Genomic DNA, 17,834 nt, shown 5'->3' with positions numbered 1-17,834 from the left:
GTGCAATTATTTTGCCTGCCTCACCTGTACATTTCTACATAAGAAAAGACCATGAGACAGCTGGAGGGGATGCACGGTTACTCTTCGACTAGAGACATTGACCAGCCAAGTCATACAGTTTTATGGTTCATTTTATGATGGTAAATTGTTAACCATTTCCAATGTTGATTTATTAAGGACTTTATTTACTTACATGTTAGGACAAAAATGACTTATTACATTATCTGTAAAAAAAATAAAAAAAATTACAATAATTTCTGTGGAAGTTGATGCAAGTTAACGCTTGAAGAAAGAAAACAAAAAATCTTGCTGAAATAGGACTTTTTCAAAGCTTTTGGTATTCGGATAAAGCCAGCAAATTACAGACGGGGATAAAAACATGGAGAAAAACTTGTTTTGAATGATGCCATTGTCATTTTAGATTTTATGCATTTATAGTTAGGCGGCACAGTGACCGACTGGTTAGCACATCTGCCTCACAGTTCTGAGGACCTGGGTTCAAATCCGGCGTCGCCTCTGTGGAGTTTGCATGTTCTCCCTTGCCTGTGTGGGTTTTCTCCGGGTTCTCCGGTTTCCTCCCACATCCCAAAGACATGCATGGTAGATTAATTGAAGACTCTAAACGGCCTGTAGGTGTGAATTTGAGTGCGAAGGCATGTTTGTTTCTACTGTGTGTGCCCTGCGATTGGCTGGCGACCAGTTCAGGGTGTACCCCGCCGCTCGCCCAGAGTCAGCTGCGAAAGGCTTCAGCAGGCCCACGACCCAAGTGAGGATAAGCAGTAGGGAAGATGAATTAATGAATATATTATATAGGCCATATCGCAAAGCCCTTGTTGTTTTGTTTCCTGATTAAGCTGAAAGTGGTGTATTGCCTGTGGCTGCCAAGGTCTCTTGCATCCCAAACCAACCAAATTGAATTAGAACACACACCATTGCATTGCCTAATGACCAACCTCGCAAACAATTACACAAAACTAAGATCAAACGAGAGCCACTTTTCGGGGCTGGTATGTTTATTTTCATGGGATTGTCATAGGACAATGTATTTGTGTGATGGGTGAAACAACAGTCCTGTGTGATCGTGTAATTTTTAGCACCAAAACTGAGACAACAGTCTGACCCAGTTTGACTGTCTGTGAATGGACAAAAAAAAATTACAAATCATAGTAGGAAATTGAGCCTAACAACCTGATAAATTGGGATTATAATGTAATTTGAGCACATCCTTTAAAGGTCAGGATCGTCACCCCTGAGTGTGTTGAACTCTTCAGAGGCCGAGTATTTATCAGCACCGCGACCAGTTGATTGCCGAAAGCCTGCAGAAATCTCATCAAATGTACGTCCCTTGGTTTCGGGCACCTTGAAGTAGGTAAAGATGAAAAAACCCAGCAGGAGAACGGTGAAGATGACGAAGACATAAGGGCCACAGAGTTGCTGAAGGGAGACAAACACAAATGTTCAAGTTGAATGTAGTACAGCACAGCACAGAAAAGAGTGCAAGTCTTTCTCAACAGTATTTCAGTTCTACAAACAAGCACTGCGGCCAAGCAACTTGATTCTAGAGAAGAGGAGAAGCGGCTGCTTCCTTGTTCGGACAAAAAAATAAAATTGGCTGCACAGACGTTCAAATGGTTCAAAAATTATGAATGAACAATATTAAACTGCTATTAAACATGATTGCTTATTGAGTCTACAATCTGTTTCATTATCCTATTGTGTTGCGCACTGTTTGGATTTAAGTTTGTTCTTACATCTTATTGTGCTGTGTTGGAAAAATATCCCTACTGATTTTGAAGGATACTGTGTCTGATCCAAGATGATTGAGTTATTTGAGCTGCATTGATGGTACGGTGGACGACTGGTTAGAGCGTCTGCCTCACAGTTCTGAGGCCCGGGATTCAATCCCTGGCCTCGCCTGTCTGGAGTTTGCATGTTCTCCTCGTGCCTGTGTGGGTTTTCTCCGGTTTCCTCCCACATCCCCAAAACATGCATGGTAGGTTCATTGACGACTCTAAAGTGCCCGTAGGTGTGAATGTGAGTGCGAATGGTTGTTTGTTTATATTTGCCCTGCGATTGGCTGGCAACCAGTTCAGGGTGTACCCCGCCTCCTGCCCGAAGATAGCTGGGTTGGGCTCCAGCACGCCCGCGACCCGAGTGAGGATAAGCGGCTTGGAAAATGGATGGATGGATGAGCTGCATTGAGGGTGTTTAGAGTGATAGACGTGTGCCTACTTGACAGAATGTTTATTTAGAGAAAAACAACAACAACAACCTTACCTCCACATATGGAAAGCTCATGCCAATTAAAAAATTGGCAGACCAGTTCGAGAAGCCAGCAACTGCGATAGCAGCTGGCCGGGGGCCCTGACTAAAGAGCTCTGCCACAATGAACCATGGGATGGGGCCTGGGCCAATTTCAAAAAAGGCTACAAAGCTAAGGATGGCCACAATGCTCACGTAGGACATCCAGTTGTATTGATCCTGTGGGACACAGTAGCTTTCAGTAGAAATATGACACTTGTTACAATGACTTCTTCACTTTATTTTTTAACATAGAATTAATAACCAATTTCTACGTAGCCCGAACAGTGGAACACATCGTAAAAGAAGTAACTGCAACATAATAATAAAAGAATAGTGGCAGTATTTCATACACTTACCAACAAGGCCAGAGCAAGAGTTAGAACAATTGCGGAAATTGCCATTCCCAATAAACCAGTCAGGTGCAGTGGCCTTCTGCCCACACGCTCCACCACAAACAACTGTGCAAAAAGAGAGTGTTGCTGTCATTCTAAACATAGAATATTACATTTTCAAAACACTTTTTGTTGCTTACAGAAACAACTGTGAATGCTGTGTTTACTACTCCTGCTCCGATGGTTGCATAGACAGGCTGGGACACACCTGCTCTTGCAAAGATTCCGGTAGAATAGTAGAACACCTAAAAGGGGAGGACACGAGAGGGACTGAGGCTGCTTGCATTAAATGACTTAGTAAAGTCTGCCAAAATAATGCAAAATGTAGCAACTGTACAATAAAACCAGAGAATGCAATTGAGTGTGAAGACTGAAGATCTGACATCAAACTGAAGTGTCGTAGCATGAACTGGAACATTTACAAATGTTGATACTAATACTATACGAATATCATGAGAATTGGTCAGAAGCTAACAGTTGTCATACCAACAGAAAGATCACAACCTGAGGAGCCAAAGTGGTAAGGCAGATCGATAAGAATTGTACATCGTCCTCTGTTTTGGGGGAGGCCCACTAATTCTAAGGGAAATTGAAGTAAAGCTAACATGCTAACAGTTGCTTTATGCAAACATTTAGCCAAATAGGAACCGGAGTAAAGACATTTCAAGAGAAGTGTTTCAAATTTCAATTGATCAAATGCCAGCCAAGTGAAATGCTACAAAATGAAGAAAGTAGACTGTTGAGAATAAATGAATTCTATTTCATGGAACAAATATTAGAATTAGGTTGTGAATTTCAGTCAGCGCTTCTGAAAGCTTGCTGGCTCTGACCGCCCACTACTCACGTGAAGTCGTTTGGCCTTGGTGAGGGTCCGCGCTCCACTGACTAGTGCTATTCTCCTTATTATCACTGCTACTGCATATCAGGATTAATAATGTATCACGAAGCTGAACTAGTCCTCGTTTAGCAGAATGGCATGCACAAATGTACAGTATGCTTATCCCCCTGCTTTCTCCACCATTGATCCTTTTCAGGGTTACAGGCAAGATGAAGTCAATCCCAGCTGACTTGACGCTTGATGTTCTGTCCAGTGATCACACGGCAGTGGATGGAACACAGTAGTTGCTGGCCAACTTACAGCGTTGATCCCAGACAGCTGCTGCGAGAGCTGCAGCATCACAGCAACAAGGACAGGCTGGCGATAAACAGGAGCGCGCAAGAGCTCTAATATGGTCACTTTTGTCTCTGCCATCATCTGTCGGCTCTCTTCCTTCATCTCCGCCATGTCTTCACTCACGTCGTCGGTGCCACGTAGCTTTACTAACACTGCAAAACAAGTAGGAAGTGCAAACCTTACAATGGATAAATTCAAGTTAGATTTCAAGTACATAATATAAATACACCACCGCCCATGCATTTTCTATGGGGCCTCATTTGGGTCATTGGTGAGCTGGAGCCTATCCCGGCTGACTTTGGGCAAGAGGCCAGGTGCACCCTGTACTGGTCGTCAGCCAGTCGCACGGAACGCATACTGAAGCCAAACAACCATTCACGGTCACATTCAGACGAGCGATGGACATTTTAAAGTCGGTTGTGTCCAAATCCTTTCCTCCAAGGGCAGCAAACAGAAAAATCAAAGGATGCCGGGGCCGCTTTGACATTCTTCAAATTTAAATTGTCTAACACGCTCCAACCAGTCAGTCTATTGTGACCAGTCCAAGGTGTACGCCGCCCCTCGCCTAAAGTAAGCTGGGATAGACTCCAGCTCACCCACAATGAGGAATGATGATAATGAGGAAAAGTGCCAGAGAAGTTTGATGGCTTCATAAGATGAACCTAATTGGTTATTGTTTTGTTTTGTACATTTGTCAAATTCGTATGATCACAGATGTAATCAACATAGGGTTGAATGAACACAGTCACATCACTAAATATGGATGTGCACAATTTAATAGTAATAATAATAATCATCATCGTCATAGTAATCATAGTCATAAATACATTTTTTTGTTTGTCAAATGATTTGCTGAAAGAATTTTTATTCTATTAATATTAGAATGACAATTAGTAAGTGTGAGCATTTTTTTGTTTTTTACCAGTATGGGTAATGTAATACGTGAATATCTTATTGCCATTTATTCCATTTTGATCACCTTTTTACTCATGCAACCAATAATGTGTACAGTACTGCAAATACATACTGTATTTGTCTGAGTATATTTTTGGGTGTCTCACCGCTGTTGGCTTGGCTCTCCTTGTTGCAGTTGATGAGGAGGTATCTCGGGCTCTCAGGGCAGAGGGGCAGCAGGACAGACTGCACAATGGCTGGCAGTAGCGTGAACCCTAACAACAGGGGCCAGAGGGAGGCGTTCCCCATGATGGATTCAATCCCCAAAAGCTGCGCAACATATGAGGGACATTGTTACATACATGATACATCATGTAGCTGTTGTTCTTCCGGAGTATCTTACAGCAGTTATTCCAACTAGAACCCAATAGATTTGAGCTTACTGTTCCTTTCAGTCCAAATTCATTAAAAACTATACTGTATATCGTACAATTTGGACTGTAAGCCATAACCTTTCACCGCCGGTTAAGCCCTGTTTAACTGTTGAAGTTTTTAAAGCAAATCCACACAAACTGGAGCATTCAGATCTGCTCTGCTCAAGAGCACACCCTCATCATGTCTAAAACGTGACGTATTATTTTTGTTGTGCATATTTTATTGTGGCACAAACAGTATTTTTTATTTCCATTCGCCATTCGTTTATTTCCTACAGTAAGGTTGGCAGTCTTTGTTTTCGCTCATATTTCTTATCATATTTGCCAGGTCGACACAGCAAATGAAAATTGTTCCCAATTTTCTTATCTGCATAAATAAGGTCAAATACATTAAAAATATGTATTTGTATGTATTCTGCCCTTCTTCAATGTGCTGTTTTTAGTTTGGCAGAACAATTATCGAAATGAGAAGTCAAGAGTTCTCTCTTTAAGCTATTTATTTGTCATAAATGTTCATTGAAAATGCGTCAACACAACATCACTGCCATTATCGTTAGTTTAACAGTGTTTCCCAACCTTTACTGAGCCGAGGCATATATTTTACTTTAGAAAACATCCCCGCACGCCGCCACTCAAAAATTACATTTATTTATGTTATTTATTTTACCTTGATTCGGTCAAGAAAACCTCAAATCTCTTTGAGCAAGGATGCATGTCTTTTTCATTTTTGCTTTCTTCTTGTCACAACAAGAATGAAAACTAAAATGACGATGATCTCATCTGAAATGTACTCAGTCTGAAATCACCAGGTGGATACACAGGATAATTGTACCTTATGCAATCCAGTGGGAGACCATTTACTGTAAATATTCTACCCGTCAGTATATGTCTGTAGCACAGATTGATGAACAAATAAACATTATTTGTAGTAAATAAATCATTGTTTTTGGACCAATTCAAATAAATTGGATAATTTCCCACAGCACACCTGAAGATCTCTAACACAAATGTTAGTTTAATGCTAACATACGCAGGGAAATGTCATAGACTGGCAAATGGAAATTAGAACTGCTGGAGTTTAGCTTTAGCTTAAGTTTGGTATACAGTCTACTTTTGATCATCATCAATGAACTTTACCCTTTATGCAACTTCAACTTCCAGATTACTGCACGCACACCAGCAGGTGTAGAACAGTATCTGTAATATGTACAGTTTTTTTTATTTAATGGGTGAGGGCTAATACTGTTGCGCTCAAAAGACCAAATTTTACAGCGGTCAGCATTTGTGCATAACCAAAACAAATCCCTTAGCAGATTGAACTGCAGAGATAGGGCAGGAGTGGATCCGTGTGTGGAGTGAAACTGGGTAGGCGCTACCGATCAACGCAAACTAGAACTAGTAGACATTCCAACAGCTTCTTCCCTCTTGCGATCAACTTCTTAAACAGCTAACCTATAATTCCATTACAACAAGCTGGACATTTTTTGACTTGAGTTCGTTGCCACATTTCTGTGGGGCCAATTACGTATTACTCGTGCACTCACTGTAGTTGTCTTGCCATGCTGCACTATTTGCATATACTGGCCACTCATGCCAGAGTAGCATCTGCTCCATTTGCACACTGATTGAGGAGTATCTGTAACATTTGCACAACCAACATTGTCCCAGATGATCGCACTACTCGTCACTTTAAACCGGATACACTCCTTGAAGTCTCAGCGCCCTTTGCACAATGGTCATTGCACCGGACTATTGCAATATTAGTCGTTCGAACTGCTCTAAGTGCTAGAGGACTCTGCATCTTTTTGCACAATTGTTTTTTGTCAATGTCTTTATGTCCCCAAAGTGTTCTGTAAATTGACTGTCTGTTGTACTAGAGGGGCTCCAACTACCGGAGACAAATTCCTTGTGTGTTTTGGACATACTTGGCAAATAAAGATGTTTCTGATTCTGATATGACCTTTGCACTTCATAATTACTCAAAAAAGTCAAAACTGATTTATTTGGGATTATTCAGCCTTGGTGGGAGTCTGCACACGACTGAGTGCTGTTCTTGTTTTGTCGTTATTAAATGAGGCCGCACCTGACATAAAGTGGGTCACTGTGAGAGTTTATATGAACCTGCAATGTCAATTCAATTCAATTGAGTTTTCATCCTCATTTACTATATCCTTCTATATAAATATGTGAAAGTTTGACAAAATAATACAAATAATTTGACATAAATGGCAAAAATATGCTTTGTGTCACCTTATGTCCAAGTGACTGTTGTACTACAGTATATTTCAGCACAGAAATGTATCAGCCATTCAACTTGATCCAAATATTAGGTTAAAAAAAGAAGAAGATTTTATTAGTAAATGGGCATTTGAAATCAGTACATACTAATGCAGAATGGGGTAATACCTATTTACCGAATTCATTTTATATTTTTATTTATAATACTAAATAAATAAATAAATATAAATTACCGTATTTTCACGACCTTATTTAGACTGCGCCGTATTAAAAGGTGCAGTCTAAGTTACGGGTTCTATTTCTGTATTTAACACATACATAAGGTGCACCGTAGTATTGGGCGCAGCAGGCATGCTAAAACATACGCTAGCTTAAAACATACGGTAGCATGCATGCACACTAAAACAATGTTTTTAAAAAGGCAGCGGGAGCAAAACTGAGTTCGGTTGTACTTTATTGAAGTATTTAACAATGTACTCACGTTATTTTTTGACCAATCCTCATCCACAAATCCATCAAAGTCCTCATCTTCTGTATCCGAAATGAACAGCTGAGAAAGTTCTCAATCAAACACGCCAGGAAGCTTTTATTTTGAAGGTGTCTATCGCCGCGAGTTGGCGACTTATTACCGTAATGCCTCGTATGAACAAAATTGGGGGCGGCTGGCTTGATTGCTACTTTACGAGTGGAGGCTGGCTTGACCGGCGCTATATACCTGCTGGGGGCGTGCCTTTAGCGTCCTCCTTCACGCGCACCCTTCCCCCTTTACGGCCGCTTGCTGTCCTCAGCCACGTCCGCTTTTCCTCTGTATAAGCAGCGTCTCGACGGGAAATGCTCCCAGTCAGTCAAGCGGAGCGCTCATCACACAACAACATTTATAGATTTCGGAACTCGGTGCACACAAAAGGCGCGCCGCATTATAAGGTGCCCCGTCCATTTTGGAGAAAATTTAAGACTTTTAAGTGCGCCTTATAGTCGTGAAAATACGCTAAGTACATTTAGTACAGTGAGGAAAAAGTGACTAAAAATGACATAATATAGCCACAGAAAGTTAGTATCCCAAGTATAGTAAATAAAAAATAAAAAAAAATATTATTTTGTCCATATTACACCAGTCCTTATTTCTATGTATTGAATGTAAGGAATTTCTGTCAATCACGGACTAATAACATTGTTCATTGTTGTTGTTCATAATACTTAGGTCAGATTGGTTATAACAATCCTGTGAATTCCTGAAATGTAGTAAAATATCAACTTCAACGTACTGCACCTGACTCGATGGCAAAAAGGAAAAGTCATTATGACCTCACTAATTATAGTTTGTCTCTGTCAATTTATTAATAATTCTAACGACAAACTTTGCGCATTCGGTATTTGTTTCCTCTTTATTTCCTCTTTGGTAATTTCCAAAAACAATTTGAAATGTGGACTCGTCGGACCACAGAACACTTTTCCACTTTGCATCAGTCCATTTTAGGATGACCTTTGGCCCAGAGAAGCCGGCTGCATTTCTGCGTGTTGTTGATAAATGGCTTTTGTTTGCATAGTAGAGTTTCAAGTTGCACTTACGGATGTAGCGCCGAATTGTATTTACTGACATTGGTTTTCTGAAGTGTTCCTGAGCCCATGTGGTGATATCCTTTACACATTGATGTCGGGTTTTTGATGCAGTGCCGCCTGAGGGATCGAAGGTCACGGGCATTCAATGTTGGTTTGCGGCCTTGCCGCTTACATGTAGCGATTTCTCCAGATTCTCTGAACCTTTTGATGATATGGTGGACCGTAGATGATGAAATCCCTAAATTCCTTGCAATTGTACGTTGAGGAACATTGTCCTTAAACTGTTCGACTATTTTCTCACGCACTTGTTCACAAAGAGGCACCCACTTGTTCCCAATTAGCCTGTTCACCTGTGGGATGTTCCAAACAGGTGTTTGATGAGCATTCCTCAACTTTCTCAGTCTTTTTTGCCACCTGTCCCAGCTTTTTTGGAACGTGCTGCAGCCATAGCATTCAAACTTAATGATTATTTGCTAAAAACAATAAAGTTTATCTGTGTGAACATTAAATATTTTGTCTGTGTAGTGTATTCAATTAAATATAGGTTAAACATGTTTTTTTATTCTGTTTTTATTTATGTTTAACACAACGTCCCAACTTCATTGGAATTGGGGTTGTAAATATTGTAAGAACTTGAGCCTCATCATTGTTGAACATCAACAGTTTCTGCAGTCCTGATGCCCTCTGGCAGGCTGTTCCAAAGGAGCAGACTTGAACTGTGGCCAACAATAGATGGTAAAGGTTGCGTCGGCGACTGTCGCTCCCCTTTCCCATATATAAAGGCATTACAGTAAGAAGCTACGCAGTAAAGACCCATAAAAATGATAGCTTAGAAAATGTGTGATATAGCGGTGGAACGATGTAGTTGTTTGATGATGAAGTAATTTACCTGTGCCAAGAGGATACCGATGACGACACCCAACTGATGTAAAGTGCCCATTGCTCCACGGAGAGACGTAGGGGAAATTTCCTCTACGTACATGGGCACAAAGCCAGTGGACAGGCCAGAATACAGGCCCACGGTGAAGCGCCCAATGATGAGGAGCTCCCATGAAGCTGCCAGCTTGGAGAAGCCCATGAGTAAAGCAGCGATGAGAGCGAGCACGTTGGCCATGAGCATGGAGTTCCTCCTTCAGGAAGAAAAACGCAAATTATTTTATTTTATTTCATTTCATTTTATCCTAATTGGCTCAATATTAATTGACACAGGACTCCTACCTGCCGAAGCAGTTCACAAAGAGGCCAACTGAGAAGGAACCAAACATTCCACCCACAGAGAAGATAGCCACAGAGAGGGACCACAGAGCTGTTAGTGTGGTGTGGGAGATGGGCTCGGAAAACCTGCTGGTCCATGTCTCATTGTAGAAATTTTCAATGATCTGAATCAAAACATCGCAAAATTATTTTTAAATAAATAAATATATATATATATATACAGTGGGTACGGAAAGTATTCAGACCCCCTTACATTTTTCACTCTGTCGTTTTACAGCCATTTGCTAAAATAATTTAAGTTATTTTTTTCCCCTCATTAATGTACACACAGCTCCCCATATTGACAGAAAAAAACAGGATTGTTGAAATTTTTGCAGCTTTATTAAAAACGAAAAACTGAACAATCACACAGTCATAAGTATTCAGACCCTTTGCTGTGACACTCATATTTAACTCGGTTGGTGTCCATTTCTTCTAATCATCCTTGAGATGGTTCTACACCTTCATTGGAGTCCAGCTGTGTTTGATTATACGGATTGGACTTGATTAGGAGAGCCACACACCTGTCTATATAAGACCTTACAGCTCAGAGTGCCTGTCAGAGCAAATGAAAATCATGAGGTCAAAGGAACTGCCTGAAGAGCTCAGAGACAGAATTGTGGCAAGGCACACATCTGGCCAAGGTTACAAAAAAAATTCTGCTGCACTTGAGGTTCCTAAGAGAACAATGGTCTCCATAATCTTTAAATGGAAGACATTTGGGACGACCAGAACCCTTCCTAGAGCTGGCCGTCTGGCCAAACTGAGCAATCGGGGGAGAAGAGCCTTGATGAGAGAGGTAAAGAAGAACCCAAAAATCACTGTGGCTGAGCTCCAGAGATGCAGTCTGGAGATGGGAGAAAGTTCTAGATAGTCAATCATCACTGCAGCCCTCCACCAGTCGGAGCTTTATGGAAGAGTGGCCCAATGGAAGCCTCTCCTCTCCACACATGAAAGCCTGCAAGGAATTTGCTAAAAAAAACCTGAAGACTCCAAGATGGTAAGAAATAAGATTATCTGGTCTGATGAGACCAAGATAGAGCTTTTTGGCCTTAATTCTAAGCGGTATGTGTGGAGAAAACCAGACACTGCTCATCACCTGTCCAATACAGTCCCAACGGTGAAGCAGGGTGGTGGCAGCATCATGCTGTGGGTGTGTTTTTCAGCTGCAGGAACAGGACAACTGGTTGCAATCAAAGGAAAGATGAATGCGGCCAAGTACAGGGATATCCTGGACAAAAACCTTCTCCAGAGTGCTCAGGATCTCAAACTGGGCCGAAGGTTCACCTTCCAACAAGACATTGACCCTAAGCACACAGCTAAAATACAGAAGGAGTGGCTTCAGAACAACGACTTCTTCAATGGCCCAGCCAGAGCCCTGACTTAAACCCAATTGAGCATCTCAGGAGAAACCTGAAAATGGCTCACCACCAACGTTCACCATCCAACTTGAAAGAACTGGAGAGGATCTGCAAGGACGAATGGCAGAAGATCCCCAAATCCAGGTGTGAAAAACCTGTTGCATCATTCCCAAAAAGACTCATGGCTGTATTAGCTCAAAAGGGTGCTTCTACTAAATACTTAGCAAAGGATCTGAATACTTATGGCTGTGTAATATTTCAGTTTTTTTTCAGTTTCAGTCCAGGCCTCACGACGACATGTACAACTTTAGTTATCTGCCTATTTCAGAAAATGTGTCTGTGAGCAAGCTCTAAATTTACATATTAACCTTCCCCTCACCAGGTTTCTCCACCTGTGACTTAACAGCTAAGCTGGGCAAAGATCTGCCATTTTCAAGCAATGTTCGGACTACACTGTCTGAAACACTCTCATGCCAAAGCCAAAAGTTTGGTTCTTTGTTTTACTCTGCTGTGTGCTGCCAGGTTGGTATTGCAAATGATAATCTGTTCTCAATTGTCTTACCTGGGTAAATAAACGTTAAAAAAAAATGACAAAAGTAAGCAGTGCTGCATTGAGTTTTGTTGGATGCACAAATTAGTGTTAGCTAGCAGCTTTAGCTTTTGATAAGCGGCACATACTTAAATTGCTCGGTGTTGTTGATGCAACCTCCGTGTTTTTTTTTTTTGGTTGACGATGTCTTCACTGCATGCAACACATACACAGATCAGCATAATAATTGACAAGTTCAGAGTCTTAGTGATGAAGTGCTGTCTCGACAAGGGAAAACATGGGCTTTGCACTTCACGTTTGCTTTTTTAGATTTATGTGTCAACGTGCATCCAGCTCAGGGTCAACCCCTCAAAAAAGGGTAATTTCAGCAAGACTAAAAGAGGGTTAGTAAACTGAGGTATAATTCTTGATCCTTGGAGGACCATTTTGAAGAAAGTACTATATGAATTGAGAGGAAATGTTCTGTCTCTGCAACCTCTTTATTCTTTGCACACAGACGCACACACACACACACACACACACACACGCACGCACCCACAACGCACACACAGTGTTTGGATTGTTTTGATTTCCCGAAATATATTTCCTGAATGGGGAATCTGAAAAAAACTGTGATGGTTGAAGTATGCAATTGAAAAAGTTACAAAACCATAATTGTCTTCCTCTTATCTTGAGGGTTGGAGGGGCAGCAGTCTCAGCAGCAATGCCCACACTTCTGAGTCTTTGGCCACCTTCCACTGGAAGGTCACCGAGGCCTTCCCAGGCCAGTTGGACACCCTGGAAGATCTCAGAAGTGAGGCATCCAGGAGGCATCTGTATTAAATGACCGATACACTTCATCTGGCTCATCTCAATGTGAAGAAGAGGCACTTCTCTACGTTCATTCCGTCTAAACAAGCTCCTCACCCTAACTCAAACAGTCATTTGAGACCTCCTGTGACCGAATAGGCTGCTTATATCTGTGACCTCATCCTGTTTGTTACTTTTCAGAGCTTGTGACAAAAGGCGGGGGTCAGAACAGCTCAACTCCCTTCTCTCCAGAACACTCTGGAAAATGCACCACTGCAGACCACAGTGATCCATATCAATTCCAGACTTGTGAACAAGACCAAGAGACACCTACATTCCTCAACTTCAGGCAGAACTTAACCCCCAAACTGGAAGAAGCAATCCATATTTTTTTATTGACACTCCAGAACATTTGTTGTAGCGAGTGACATCTTGGCAGCTTCACAGTCCTCTGCGAGTTGCCCTCGTGAATGCTGAAGGTCACAGTTCTATGAAGCTGTCATAACATAATCATGTGTAAAGAGCTCTCCTGTAGGTGTGACTTAAATATATCTCAGACTGTAGCCTGGACCAAATGTTCTCATCACAACAGCACCAAATATTTGCGTCTGCCGGGAGAGTCCTGCAGAATTATCCACCACCATGCTACAAAGTCGATCCTAATGTCACATTTATGATTGGATATGGACAGACTGTGATTATAAGATTAGGGAGGCCATTCAGTCCTCCTTCAAGTTGAGGTCTCAATCAGATGATGGCACCTTCCATCACTCCACCAAGAAACAGCAAGAGCACTTGGACTCTGAGCTCATTCTGCGATCTGAAGGCGCAGGGAAATAACACAATATGTAGGCAGCGAACCAAAGAGACATTGAAAAGCCCACAACCTTTTCAAAGGTGGCATTTTCAACTTCAAGCAAAATCCAGGTCTGAGTGTGTGTGTGTGTGTGTGTGTGTCTGTGTGCGCGCGCCTGCATACGTGCAGGCGTGTGTGTTATCCATCCATGCATCCATTTTCCGTCCCGCTTATCCTCACTAGGGTCACGGGCGGGCTGGACACCATCCCAGCTATCTTTGGGCGAGAGGCGTGGTACTCCCTGAACTGGTCGCCAGCCAATCGCAGGGCACACAGAAACAAACAACCATTTGCACTAACATTCGCACCTACCGTGTGTGTTATATCTAGTCAATCAGTATCTCACTACAGCATACCCATGTAGCTCATTTGGGCAAACATCCAACCACTATACTTAGCTCCAGATTGAGGCGCCAGTATCCCATCTCGGGGTGAAGTGCGTTCTTGCGTTTCTGAGTCTTCGGAATAACATTGGATCTGATTGATCACCTTGAGCTAGTTTGGCTAGTGAGCCCCTACGAGGTGCAAAGAGTTGACATAGTTTGTCAGATTAACCTGGCACTCTTTATCCTGCTCTACATGAAGGAGTTGAATCGCAGAGATCTTTGACTAACTTGACTGACAAGTTAACGGGTCAAATGAGACACATGGAATTTCAACTACAGAGATGCTTGTTCCTTGGCATCATGGAGCTCTGTTGTCAACATGTGAATACTGTTGTTGATACGACTGTTGTTGTGCCCATTGTTCTCTCGTTCATCCCCTGTGCTCGCTCATGTGGGGTTCAGATGGTTTTCTTTAATGTATTATGTGTGATTTTTGACCTGCTCAATGTGCTTTGAGGTAACTTCTGTTGTGAATTGGGGCTACAGAATTAACATTTAAATGTTGATGCAGTTTAGTTCTGTGTGTGGTGTAATGCATAAAACTTGGAAATACAGTACAGTATTCCCATGCTATTTGCAGGGGATAAGGACTGAGCCCTGCGACTGGCTGGCGACCAGTTCAGGGTGTACCCCACCTTTTGGCCACAGTCATCTGAGATAGGCGCCAGCATGCCCACGACCCTAACAACCCAGGCTAAATTTAGCTCCTCCCCAAAATACTAAGCTTGTCTCTCAGTTGAGTCGAGTCATATCACTTTAACATAACATATATCCATTCAGTGCACCACACTGTCAACCTACTTATTATTGTTCTGTCGTAGGTTTTCATACGATTTTTTGCCACATGATAGTTAGAACAGGACTCCAAATATAAGTCCAACATTCAATTTGGTAATCCTTTAAGATGCCAACATTGCACTGTATAATCCCATTATTGCACTGCTCCATGTCACTTCAAATTGGAGTTAAACCCTCTCAGTGACTCACATTAGCACGCAAAGTGCAAGCGTCAAACTGCGTACATCGAAACACATCTTTTGCAAGTAGGCGGAAGAACGAGAGGTTCAGATTGATTGAGAGAAGTGTGTTCAGATTGAAATCCACCGATGCATCCATCCATCCATTTTCTACCGATTATCCGAGGTCGGGTCGCGGGGGCAGTAGCTTTAGCAGGGACGCCCAGACTTCCCTCTCCCCAGCTCTTCCGGGGGGATCCCGAGGCGTTCTCAGGCCAGCCGAAAGACATAGTCTCTCCAGCGTGTCCTGGGTCATCCCTGGGGTCTAAGGCTTAATTTCTCTCAGAATTTCTTACTGTAAAATGCAAAGTTAATAAATAAATCAATCACAGCATTGCAGTGCAAAATGGATTGTACATTAATCCCCTTGATTATTTTGAGTTGGATTGGAGAGAGGGCTGGGTGGCGATGACCGAATCTGAGGCTGTTGCTGTATGGATTCTGTACCAACCAACTGGTACAAAATCTGAGGTGGACCACCTCTCCGGAGCAGTTGCTGTGGTGGATTGTGCTCTGAGCGGCCGGGCCAGGTCCTGAGGCAGAACCACTGTCCTGAGGCCTCTACCTTCAGTGCTTTGTCTATTTAAATGGACTCTTATGCCCTCTTAATTAACATTGTACAGCACATACTATGTGATAAATGTTGCCCACTCAATACCCATTGCAGCCTGGTCATTCCTTAAAGGGGGATCCCCACCATCTGCGGTCCCTTCTCAAGGTTTCCTCTTTTTTACCCAAATGCAAATGGGGTTCTGAATTTTTTCCTTGCCCGATTGTGGTGTTTAGATTAGGGGATGTCGTCAATCTTTTTCAACTGTGGGCCTGTGAAGCCTTTTAAGACTCTTTTGTGATTAAGGGCTATAGAAATAAACTCGACTTGAATTTATACTCACATTTTGAGGCGCATTGATGACACCAGTGTTGTAGCCGAACTGGAGAGAGCCAATCACTGCTGTGCCCACAGCCATCATTAGCTGGGGTGTCACCTGTCACAACAGACATGGGGTGATTTACTCAGTAACATAGAAAAGGCATAGAATTAGATGGGACCACCAAAAATACTTTGATATTCGTTATTCTTTACAGATGATGACTGTCATATATTTTCACAGGATGCTTTACCAACAAACATCTTTGAATGATCTGATAAACATCACATACGACCTAAAGAATATCCTAAAGCACAACACATAAGTGTGGGCTTAATACAGTGTTTGTACTTGGTGGGGGAATTTCAGAAATAACATTAGTAACAACTGAAAAAAAACTAACAAAACTCAATTTGTATATTAAGCATGTGTAATAGAAAAAGAATCTCATACCAGCAATATACGGTATACTTTATATGTATGTACACTGCATACAGTTATAATGAACACTGTCTAATATTTTGATGATTTTGTTTGTTGTTGTGGCTGGTCGGTGTGTACTGTACATTGAATATAAAAGGAAACTAAATTCCTGGCCACTTGCCATTGCCCTTGAACTAAGTTGCAAGGATCACTGTCTAGTCTGACTGCGTTTAATTTAAGTACATAAGCTTTTTTTACTATACAGTAACACTATTACTATAGACAACTCGGTCAAAACACGTACTGTAAGTACTGTATGTGCATCTTCGTGGAAAAGTCACGTCAATTTGCTTCCAATTTGAATTAAAAGTATACATCTACTCTCTGTCCATCTATCCATCCACTCTCACAGCAATGTCGCTCTATCCATCCTGACTGGCTGTGCACAGGGGGCAAATCCAGTATAATCTTGCCACTTGGCGGGAACTACAATTCTACAATTGAACAATCTAATTAGTGGATATACTTTCATTCAACATCTATGAGAAAAAAAAAAACAGTTACTGTATCAACAACAAAACGATACATTACAGAAAAACTCTTAACATTACCATATTCCTACATAGATTGTATTAACCTTTTAAACACCAGAACCAGATATAATTCTTTCACACGTTAATCAGTTTTACCTAATGTTGCTTGATTGTTGTCCATCAGAAACATCATTTCGTCATTTACATGTTACGTTTATCACTCATGCTTCTTTCATATGTTTTCATTACACCAGTTACCTCTCCAGTGCACTCCATGTTTCCTTTTCACACGCTTGAAAAAGAAAAAAAAGAAAAAAACTTTATTTCTCGTATTCCGTTAGGTACCTATAGTAACATGTTTGCAAAAACACATGGTCACAGACGCAGCCCTGAGTACTGAGATACAAAGTTACATGCAAACCTTCCCGCAGTGCATCGCTCAGCATTCCACGTGCTGCACTGCACTGAGCAGCTTAATGACATCAGCCCTAAGTGGATCTGGCTAGATCACTGTGCTGATTGGCCGAGATGGAAAAACAAGAAAACAAACACATGGACACAACACAATGTCAAAATGATAACAAAATAATTTTTTTTCATGTTTTTCACAAATGTAACAGTCTACATGTACAGAAGAAGATACAGTCCATATGTAGATGATTTGTGTATTTGCTGTGCGGTCGGGCTGCACAATTAATTGAATTTCAATTGTGATCGCGATTTTGGTTGTCACAATTAAATAAGCCTGATCCTCTGTGATTTGTTTTTTACATTTGAAATGCGGGAGCTGGTGCATATGAA

General features: G+C 41.7%; 1 protein-coding gene across 3 annotated transcripts in view; it reads right to left on the bottom strand.

Moving 5' to 3' along the window:
• Window positions 1-55: 55 nt before the first annotated feature.
• Window positions 56-17,834, bottom strand: part of LOC133408282 (solute carrier family 2, facilitated glucose transporter member 1-like) — a 21,462-nt gene continuing 3,683 nt past the window's right edge. Inside the window, exons 1-10 of one of the 3 annotated variants that reach the window (XM_061686944.1) lie at window positions 17,292-17,482; window positions 16,102-16,194; window positions 10,215-10,375; window positions 9,886-10,126; window positions 4,932-5,094; window positions 3,835-4,022; window positions 2,837-2,941; window positions 2,661-2,762; window positions 2,278-2,481; window positions 56-1,434 (exon numbers count right to left, since the gene is read on the bottom strand). In XM_061686944.1, coding sequence (XP_061542928.1) covers window positions 1,228-1,434; window positions 2,278-2,481; window positions 2,661-2,762; window positions 2,837-2,941; window positions 3,835-4,022; window positions 4,932-5,094; window positions 9,886-10,126; window positions 10,215-10,375; window positions 16,102-16,194; window positions 17,292-17,309 — 1,482 coding nt within the window. In that variant the 5' untranslated portion in view covers window positions 17,310-17,482 and the 3' untranslated portion in view covers window positions 56-1,227. Of the gene's footprint in view, window positions 1,435-2,277; window positions 2,482-2,660; window positions 2,763-2,836; window positions 2,942-3,834; window positions 4,023-4,931; window positions 5,095-9,885; window positions 10,127-10,214; window positions 10,376-16,101; window positions 16,195-17,189; window positions 17,248-17,291; window positions 17,483-17,834 lie in introns of those variants that run through there. The other 2 variants (XM_061686954.1, XM_061686962.1) reach the window with 2 other exon arrangements.

This window comes from Phycodurus eques, chromosome 1 (assembly GCF_024500275.1).
Source record: "Phycodurus eques isolate BA_2022a chromosome 1, UOR_Pequ_1.1, whole genome shotgun sequence".
NCBI classification, from domain to species: Eukaryota; Metazoa; Chordata; class Actinopteri; order Syngnathiformes; family Syngnathidae; genus Phycodurus; species Phycodurus eques.
This window is presented reverse-complemented; position numbering and strand designations above follow the sequence as displayed.